Below are 10,712 nucleotides of genomic sequence, written 5' to 3'. Positions count from 1 at the left end.
CACCAGCCACTGATCAATCTTAAAGATATTGTACATAAAGATAGAGACATAGAATTTTCCGAAAACATAGAGATATATGAACATATATAAACACATACAAGATCGTGAATACAACCCACATTCATAACAATAAAGCAAATCACAACCCTCGTTGAAAATAAGATTTTAGAAATGAATCAACGCATGCATACATCTGCCATGCATGAGAGATAAAATCCACAAACACACACATAAATCACCATAAAAATTCAACCTTTTTCTTAACAGTAGACTGAGAAGTTCTACAACTACAAAACTGTCAAACATGCACATTAATTCAAACAAACGCAAAATCAAGAAAATAAAACCCGCAAACACAAGCATGAATAGATATACCAAATGTGGTCGCAGGAAGATGATTACCGCGGAATAAGGTGGGTGATCGGGGGTTTTGTACTGAGAAGCAAACTGGTTAAAGCGATCTTGGAGAAGGGTTCTGGCGGCCGGAGTTAAGGCCGCGTTTGGGTGAGTTTCGGCGAGTTTGAAAACCACTTCTCTAAACTTTTCCATTGCTCTCTTGTGAGTAGTTTGGTCGAGGGAATTTGTGGGATTCTGAAGAAGGGTTTCTTTGTAAAGGGTCGACGAACGGCGGTGATGTCTGCGGCCGTCCATTTCTTGAGGAAAGACTGTTGGAGAAGGAAAGGGAGAAGAATTTGGGTTTAGTTTTTTTTGGGAAGAAAAACCGCAGCAGGCCAGTACTCGTAGTACAGACTACAGCGTACAGATTGTAGTCCTTCGAGTACTGTTTGGCAAAGCTTTTTTTAGCATGGCTAAGATTCCGTGGGGAACCCTTTGGAAAAGCTACTGATTTTCACTTTTTGGGTAAATTTTAATATTTGACTTAATCACCATTCCACTTTAAATTATTTGTACGTGTGTATGCAATTTCAACGAGCATATAAAAAAAATTATAATATAAAATAAATAAAAAAACATAAATTATGATTATGAGATTTATTAAAATATGAAACTTTATGAGAAACATATATGAAAGTAAGCTTACTTAGAGAGAAACATGGAGTAAAAAAAAATATAATTATAACTTTATTAAAAATATAAAAGTTTATGAAAAAAAATTTAAAGAAATAAGCTGAATGGGAGAGAAACAAGGAATAGTGGATTCACAGGAAAAAAATTGAATTAGGAAAAAAAATGAATTATTATATATTAAAAAATATTAAAATTATTATTTCAATTACCAAAAAAAAAATTCTTGTAAGGAGAGAAATGAATTAAAGAATAAATATGATTGTTCAAAAATTAATACAACGAAAAGAATTATCTTTTATAATAGTATGGATAAAAGATAATGACTAAATCAGTATTGTTCTTAGGGTAAATTATAATTGTCCAATGATTTGACACTGAATTGGTTAACTATATTTTAGGTCTTATCAAACTTGATTCGAACTAAAAAAAAATTGATATAAGGGTTTTTTTCTTTCAGTATTATATACTAAGAATAGTAAATAATAAAATTACAATAACACTCGATTCACTTAATAATATTAATATAATTATAAATAAATTATAATAATTCACATAAAATGATATAAACACCTATATAAAGTGAGATAAATACCAGCACATCCAGTGAAACTTGAACCTATAATTTCGAACTTATTGTTTGAATCTCATTCTTTTAACCTCAACCAATAAGCTAAAATATCATTGGTAATGTAAAGGTTTTTCTCGTACAGCACAAATGCTTTATATCCTCATAGGGAAATACTTTCAGTTATAATAATAAAGCGATAATTAACTTATATATATATATATTAAGTAATAGTTATTTTTACTTTATTTAAATATTAATATTTTTTATTATTTTAATTGCTATGATAATTTCATTTTAGTTATTACTATTATTAATTAGCTACAACTTGCACGATATTGCATGTAAATGTGATAATAAAAATATATAGCAAGTAATCATAATTTAGTGGTAACAAAATTATTTTTTTTTTTTTTGACAAAAATTGACAACTCTTAAATAATTATATATTGACACAGTTAAGTTTTTTAAATATCATTATTGTTGGCCAAATAAAGAATGATACTGTTTAATGCATAATATCATTGTAATACAATTATCATTTAATATTTTAAGACTGATATTATTCTATTTGTGTGTCCATTGATAATATTTGTAATATTTTGTTAGAATACTTATAATTTTATGGGGTATTTGTAATTTTAAGAAGATATTTATAATTTTTTAATAAGGAAAAGATACTGCAATTATGATAATTTTATGGGAGCCCATTGTAATTTACCCTATATAAAAATATATTATAAGAGATGCAACACCATTTTAAAATAAAAGTTTTTGATAAAATTATTTTATTTTCTATGAGATAATTATACTAACACTCCCTGAAATTATTCCTTTTTCTTTATTTATAAAGAATTGGTTCTATAAAGTTGAGTGTTTATCAAATTATTAATAGCAATACCTTAAATGGGTTTCATATAGTGAGTATGACATTTAATTTAGTTATTATAATATATATCAAGAATAGATAAATATAGAATATTTGATTTTCTAAAACTAACGTGACATGAGAAAATAAAATTTAATGCGAAATCATTTGAACTTATAAATTAAATTGTACAAAGGATGGATAGATGAAAAGTCATCTTCTTTCTTTGTGGGATAATTATACTGATTTTTTTTTTAAAATTTAATGTAATTACACGTAAATTTTTTGTGCTTTAAAAAATTACATCTAATACCATCCAAATTTATTTTTGCTAACAAATAAGTCTATTTATTAAACAAAATTTATTTAATTTATTGATATTAACAAAAGAAAATGGCTTGATAGACTTATTACTGATATATTATAGGTCAAATAATTCTTTTTATGGTCAAATTATCCTTATACATCTCTACTCATTAATGCATGTGAAGAAGTATATTTTCACTCTTATAAGTGTAGTTTAGTAAAAGAAAAAAAAAATTAATCTACAATAAGTGAATAATAAGTCAATCTACAGTAGGTATTAATTTTATTGTTAAATATTAATAAATTTTGTCAATGTTGACCAACGAATTGACCTATTTATTAAACGGAAGCAAACTTATAGATATTAGATATAATTTTTCAAATTATTGAAAGTCTATGTGTAATTACACCAAACTTTAGGGGAGGCGGTAATTGCTCCTTTATTTTTTTATCATGTATGGAAAATCATTTATCAGAACATCACTTTATTTAGCTAAAAATTGTATTTTCGAGTTTTGAATTTAATATTTTTTGTGCTTTAATTTTATGGGGGTAGCATTTTGGTGATATATCTTTATAATTTTCACAATTTCACTATTTTTTTTTTCCAAAGTTCACCTTCACCAGCGAAAATGGTAAGTTCTTCCGAAAAAAAAGATTGAAATCAAGAAAATTGAGAAAATGCAGGACCAAAATGCTATCCTAAAAAAAAAAAAGATACTAACAAAAAAAAATCAATATGAACAATAATCCAAATTTTGAAAGGTCGCATAACATGTAAATGTGTTATTGTGACGGAAATTATGAACTCCAATAAAATAAAAATTATAATGATTAAAAAGAAATAAAATCAAAATACTCTCCTAACAAAAGACAAAACAAAAACATTAACATAATGTTTGGATTCGTTTTTTGAGTATTTTGTTGTATTTTGTGGAGATAGAGAGAGAAAAATAAAGATAAATAAGTATGTGTTAGAGATAGTATGTATGTTTGGATTTGTTTTGGAGGATAATTTAAAATAAGTATTATATGTTTAATATTGTGTTTTGGGAGACAAAAAATACTATTTATTGACAAATCATTATCAAATCATGTCTTTTTTATATATATTTATGTATATATATGTATATATTTATACTAAAATAATTAAAAATACCTAAATAAGATATTTTTAAATAATGATAAATATTGAGTATATTTGAAAATGAAAATAAACATAGTGTAAATATCCTAAGGTATAGAACCCAAAAAATTCAAACCTCATGGACGTGACAGAAACTATATCTTCGTAGGATCAATGCTAAAACTCAAATGCACATGCTACCACCAGCCCTCCCGATAGCTCGGCTCGTAGCTCGAGGCTTGGGCTTGAGCTTCGTTACTATGTCCGTATATCAATTTCCAAAAATTAATTAATAATATTAATTTTATTTTCATCTAATCAAATCTTGATGAATACTAGGGTTTGGCGTATGAAACGTGATGTGATGATTGGTGGCACCGATTTTTCATCCAATTGTATCCGATTAGTATGGTGTTACCTGCATTGATTTTTTATTTCAAACTATATTGCATTTTTTTTTATCTCATTTAGCATTTATATATACACACACAAATAAATATAAAATATTTTTTTAAATAAAAAAATATTATAATCTTTGTGTGCGCAACATTGCATTTTTTATTTCAAATTCTATTATATTTTTTTTTTTCATTTAACATATACATGTCACGTGTATAAAGATGACATCATTAAGACACGTGATGTGTATATGTCAAACAAAATAGAAAATACAATAGAATTTGAAATAAAAAATCTAATTCAATTAGCAATAACATTGAATTTTTATTTTCAAGTCATTTTTTCATCTTTTATTCTATTTAACATATGCATGTCATGTGCATTTCAAATTATTTTTCATCTTTTATTCTATTTAATATATACATGCCATGTGTATCTTTGGTATAAAGATGACAACATTAAAGACACGCAGCGTGCATATATTGAACAAAATAATACAATAGAATTTAGAATAAAAATTATAATATAATATCATTTTTGTGTTTGAGAGTCATCGACATCAAAATGTAGAGGAATTCTCAGCAGGGTATATAGCTCATACATAGGAGTACGAACGACTTCCTTACAGTTTCAACACGACCATGATATGATATCAGCCCCCAAAACCATACAGCTTGAAACATTCAATGGCAAAGATTCTACAGGAAAAGGGTAAGATTCTTGACGAATTTACAAGGAATAACCACTCCATCTAAAAGTTTCACTCCCATATACATTTACATAAATTCTGGCAAAACTTTACAATTCCATAAGGTGCAACTAGAACCACTCCGAGGCAATGGTGAAAGAAAGTAGAAAGAAAAACTGCATCATACCATGCAACACTCAATTTCACCATTTTGTTGAATGGCACTTTGTAGCTTTTCCTGCAGTGAAATAAGGCCGGAAGGTTTTCATAACTTGCTTGTATGTTGGCCTCTTGTAGTCCACTGCCTGGTGCAGTTCACAATCAGAGTAAATAACTTCGGATGACGATAAAGATAGTCCAGAGTAATCGACATGAAAAATACCTGCTCAATGACTTCTTCAGGGGTAGCCCATTTCCAATCCGAGAATTCTGGCTCTGCTTCACCACTTGCTAAATTAATTTCATTCTCGTCTGCTGTAAATCTCATGAGAAACCTGTTGATTATCTGAGTTATTGCCCATGCAAAAAGTTTTCTGGTTGATTTGTATGAAGTTCTCAATCGACTTCTGAATAGTCTCAGATATCAAAAAATATTACGGCAAGGACCATCCGGAATAAGCATGTTATGTCATCGATCACCAGTTTTAAAGAATTAAACCGGTCAAATATGTGCAAGCACACCGTACACTACATCCTCCATGGTTGAAATATAGTATCTAGGAAATGAAGGAGATCTTTTGCACTATAATATGGATTTCTAAATGCATTATCAAATCCACATGGATGCATATAAAGATTTCAGCACAATCAGGAGGAGGATGAAATGCCTTATGCACAACAATGACAGGAAATGGAAACTTCAAACAAAAAGTGTATAATAAATATGAGAAAAATGCATCCATGGTCAGCTAAAGATTAGCAGACGGTATTAGGTATTCCATGCATGATGACAAAAACAGCCACTTCCTTAAACTTTATTGCGTCTTGGAGATCTTTACAGCTTTAAAGAGGCATAAGACAAAACAATATTTCAACCAGCAATCAGGATGTAGTTGCACGTTTAAAATGGATGTTTCTACATCTATAAGAACAAAGTAAAATGTCTTAATAATAAAAAGAAAAGTTTTTGCCAGCAAATAGTAATGCATCAAGCTCTGAAAGAATCAAAGTAAAGTTTATGTCTGCATTTGTCCTAAACCGACAACCTTTGGCACCAATATTGTTTTATCACAGGCTCCACCTTATAAGTTCCAGCACATAGGAAATCAGTGCTTGCTGATCTTATCAAACTCATTGGTACTAAGTTGATGCACCAACAAGAATTCTGAACAGCTAGATTTCTGTCCATTGGTTTCTGAAATGCCAAAAACTATGAGACAGACTCAAGGGAATACATCAAAGAAAATGCAAAGAAAGACTATCTGTATACCTGGGCATCAAAAACTTAAATTGCGAGGAAGGGATACAAGTGTTATCATGTCATGAAAACCCACACAATAAATTACTTGCTATGTTGTTCCAGGGATTCTGTCTGAACGAGTAGTCAGCTTATATATATACACACACATATATATATATATATACATGTATAGCATCTAGGAAGGCCATTGAAATCATAAAACATCAGCATTTTGTACACTTACCACTTTTGTGCCTGCCCATGGTATTCGCCACGCCAGAGACGATTCACTTTTGCTTTCACAGCTGGGGGGAAGTCATAAGTCAACCATTCTGGAACCTGTTATTCCACGAGACTTCTTAAAAGCCAAGACGCTATTCTTTCCATTTTTTCACATCTATAATAAATTAAGTGGTTCACCTCTTGGGCAAATATAGTCGCATAAATAAATTGTATTGGTGGAATAGTTTCCATTTAGAAGCATTTATCTCAGGATGTTTAAGTGCCCATTAGAAGAGTATTCTCCAAAACTTTCTTTGTTAACAGTTGCAAATGAATGTTCCGCAAGCATAAGGACATTACAGACCTCATCCACTATTTCAGCAGATACTACCCCAGTTTCTTCCCTCAATTCTCTGATTGCTGCAGACCTCGGGTCCTCGCCGTCTTCAATACCCCCCTGATTATCAAAGACGAAAGACGATTAGAAAGCAATTACACAAGTTTATTCCAAGTAAATATGGTAAAAAAAGCAGTAAATTTATTATAAGTGAAGTCGACCTGCTCACAGGAGCAGAATGCTAAAAACAAATACTAGCAAACGCCCCATAGTAATCCTGTCTTTCATCCGCCCTTATCATGGTAAACGGTTTGGAATTTGAACTTGAAAGTAGAATTACTATTTTACCTTTTAAGAGTTAATATCATAACCTCATTTACTACGAAGCAAACAAGCATTCTGGCAGAAAACAAGCAAAAGCTGAAAAAGAATTCATTTACTGGTTTGATCAACCAAAGATAACTATCCTCCTGGTCGCCAATATTTATAACAAACAAGATTTACAAATTACGTGCAACATAATTCGGGGACAAAAATATCAAGGTGGTCGCACGTTATATGCTCTTTCAAACTACCAGTGGCATTACCTGAGGCATTTGCCATGCTCCAGGAACATTCAATCTAGAAGCCACAAACACCTGCAAGCAAATTGCCAAAGGTTAATCTCCTTCGCCAGACAAGAAAATCTTCATAATTTCAAGAATGTTATTAGATCTCTTATCTGTTTTCAGTTTTTTGCCAAATTAATAGTTCTAACAAATATAAAGATCTCCTATTTAATCTCACAGTCAATAAACTCTTCAAGAAAAGAGAAAACAGCCAACTCAAAGACTAGTACACCATTCATCAACAGCCTAATATAAGCAAGAAAAATAGTGAAAAAGGGCTACTCAATTGCTGTACTTTAAAACCTGTCAAAAAAAAAAAAAAAGAAGTTTGCTGTACCTTAAAAGCAGCTAAAAAACTAAAGAAGAAATGCGGAAAAAGAAAACAAATTATGAGATTAAAAAACAACAAAAAACTTCCTGGCGAACTACTACTCCCGAGTTCTATGATTATTAGGAAGAAATTTTGTTCCTTCGGATTCCAAAATCATCAACCTAAATAAACTTTAATTAAAAAAAAATCTTTTCAAGGCTCTCATATTACCCCTAATCAGACAAAACCCGGAAAAAATTAAATCACTTTGACGGCATAAAACTATCAATAAATTACCACAAATTAACCAAAAACATAAAAAGCTGAAATCAAGAAAGCATATCTCACTTCCAATGGAAAAATTCAACAAAAATGCTATCCCCTTCTCACCTTATTATCATCATTAATGAGGCAAACCCCAACATTGGGGCGATAGCCAGAGGGCAGATGCTCCATTGAATTTTCTGCTTCCAGAAATTTCACTTCCACAAAACAAAGTCAGACTCAGAAATAGGAAAAGTGGACGAGAACTTTTCCCCCAAAAAGAAAACGAATTATCATAATATCACTTCAATTCAGCAGAAAGTCAAACCCATTCATATCTGTACTGTCACTGTGTGTACTGTGTGTTGGTATGTGGTGATGAATGATGATGGCTTTGGCTTGGGAGCGTTGAGAGTAAAATTTTTGTGTGCTCATCATGCGAATCCAACTCTGAGCTTTACGTATAAAGTACGTACAAATAAATATATACATATATTATACAATTATAAATTTGTCTTAGTAGGTGCAGTAATTATATGGTGCTCAGGAGCTTAGGTGATCTTAGCATGAGCTCTCATATTCGCCCCTGATTTCCATTGTACTCATTGTTTTTAACAATATCTCAAAGTACAACCAATCAAAGCTTGAAGCATTATATTTCCTATTTATAATTGGAATTTCTGTTTATCTATTTCTATTTTCTGTTCATTAGTGTTGTCCTACTATTTTTGGCACAGTCAATATTTCAGGTCATGTCTTAATTTGAATAAGAGTTCCAAATTTTAATAGCCATGGAATGTTTACTATAAAAATGAGAACATTAGAGACAAGAATCCGACGGCCTCCGCATACAAATTGTACAAACACAAGAGCATACGGTATAAAATTCTATCAGCATGTCTCACATTCAATAAGCATGCGTTGCATAACTATCATCAATAGTTTAATAATATTATAATCTAGTGCCGTATTCCATGAGTTTCAAATCTTTAGAATTTGGCAGGGATACTCTAAAATTTGAGTTGGTCCATGATACTATTTTGTACATTATTATTTATCCTGGTCTGAAATTAGATTTACACGAATCCGTAATGAGATAGATAGAGCACAAACTCGTGGTCAACAACATGTCAAGAAAGCCAAAGTTGTGTGCATCAATTTAATGTGTCAAGACGAGATCATACAAGGCAAAATAAAGCTTATTCACAATAATTATTGATTATCATTGAAGTTTGGTTAAATTTTTGTACGAGTAATAATTGAGCATTTAATTTATTGGGAACAATTACATTTACACCCTTTGATCTATAGTCTATTTACACAAACTATCCTTATCTTTTAGATAATTACACATATATTTACCAAAATAACAATATCACTTACACAAATCACCCCTTAATTTTTTTTGAAAAATTGCACGCACACCCTTAAATATTTTAGCATCATTACACAAATTACCCCTATTTTTTTTGCAATTAAGAATAATTTTTGTAATTATGCAATAAATATAAGTAATTTGTGCAAACAGACCATAAGCCAGGAAATGTAAATGTTATTAACCCAAATTTATTATAAGAAACTAATAATAATAAGTATTTAAAAAAAAAACATTGGAGTCATTACTCCAACTAACAACTTAAGAGCCCTTTAAAAAAGAAATTAAAGTCGTTAGTGGGAATAAAATCTTTCTCTAATTACAAAATTTCTCTTTAAGCTTTAACTTGTGATTATATATATATATATATATATATATATTAATTAAATAACAAAGCCAGTTAACAGGGGAAGGCCCACCAAATAAGTATAAGGTCAATCACAGGCAATATATGCAACGCAACGTAATTCACGGCGCACGATAGAGATGGAGATAGAAAGACTGGAATAGCGGTGGACGTGGATGCATGCGTAATATAGAATCCGTGTGGAAAGTGGGGAAGAAGCAAATTTCAATAGAAGAATAAGTACAGAAGTATAAAAGTAGTGGGAAAAAGGAGGGCGCTGACATTTGATCAATGAGTGGAAGGAAGAATCTCTACTTTTATGACTTCCTTACTCATTTGCATCATAGTACTTATTGCATATAAATATAAAGGATAATTACACTTAAATTTGATATAATTTCACATAAATTTCTTATAATTTAAAAAATTATATCTAAGACTACTTATATTTGTTTTTATTGAACAAATAAATTCATTTATTAGTCAAAATTCACTAAATTTATTGATATTAAGAAAAAAATATATATTTATATCTAATTGGCTTATTACTTACTTATACAAAAAAATTTATGATCAAATTACCATCATACGTCTTCAAGTGTTAATGTGTGTGGGGAAGAATGTCTTCATCGTTATAAGGGTCGTTTAGTTTGGAAAAAATTATTTGACCTACAATAAGTTAATAGAAGATAAATATTAATTTTCATTCAATTTTTTTGTTAATAATTTAATATCAATTAATTTAGTTAATTTTGACTAACATGTTAGACAGAGTAAACCTCATGGGTGCTAGATGTAATTTTTCAAACCATAAGGGATTTATGTCTAATTCCACTAAAGTTCAAAGAAAAGGAGTGTAATTATCCTTAT

General features: G+C 30.0%; 2 protein-coding genes across 2 annotated transcripts in view; both read right to left on the bottom strand.

The window, feature by feature from the left end:
- LOC105156249 overlaps positions 1–769 on the bottom strand; it is a 4,811-nt gene extending 4,042 nt beyond the window's left edge. The window contains exon 1 of the mRNA XM_011072324.2: positions 403–769. Coding sequence (XP_011070626.1) covers positions 403–651 — 249 coding nt within the window. The 5' untranslated portion in view covers positions 652–769. The remainder of the gene's footprint in view (positions 1–402) is intronic.
- LOC105156247 (nudix hydrolase 25) lies at positions 4,844–8,582 on the bottom strand. The gene is made up of 6 exons (XM_011072323.2): positions 8,248–8,582; positions 7,527–7,577; positions 6,967–7,059; positions 6,625–6,719; positions 5,364–5,475; positions 4,844–5,286 (listed from the first exon to the last, which is right to left on the bottom strand). The coding sequence occupies exons 1-6, from the start codon at positions 8,311–8,313 to the stop codon at positions 5,185–5,187; spliced, it is 519 nt and encodes a 172-aa protein (XP_011070625.1). The 5' UTR covers positions 8,314–8,582; the 3' UTR covers positions 4,844–5,184.

Source organism: Sesamum indicum, linkage group LG2 (assembly GCF_000512975.1).
Source record: "Sesamum indicum cultivar Zhongzhi No. 13 linkage group LG2, S_indicum_v1.0, whole genome shotgun sequence".
Lineage (NCBI taxonomy): Eukaryota > Viridiplantae > Streptophyta > Magnoliopsida > Lamiales > Pedaliaceae > Sesamum > Sesamum indicum.
The sequence above is the reverse complement of the archived record's forward strand: the minus strand, read 5'-3'. Positions and strand labels throughout refer to the sequence as shown.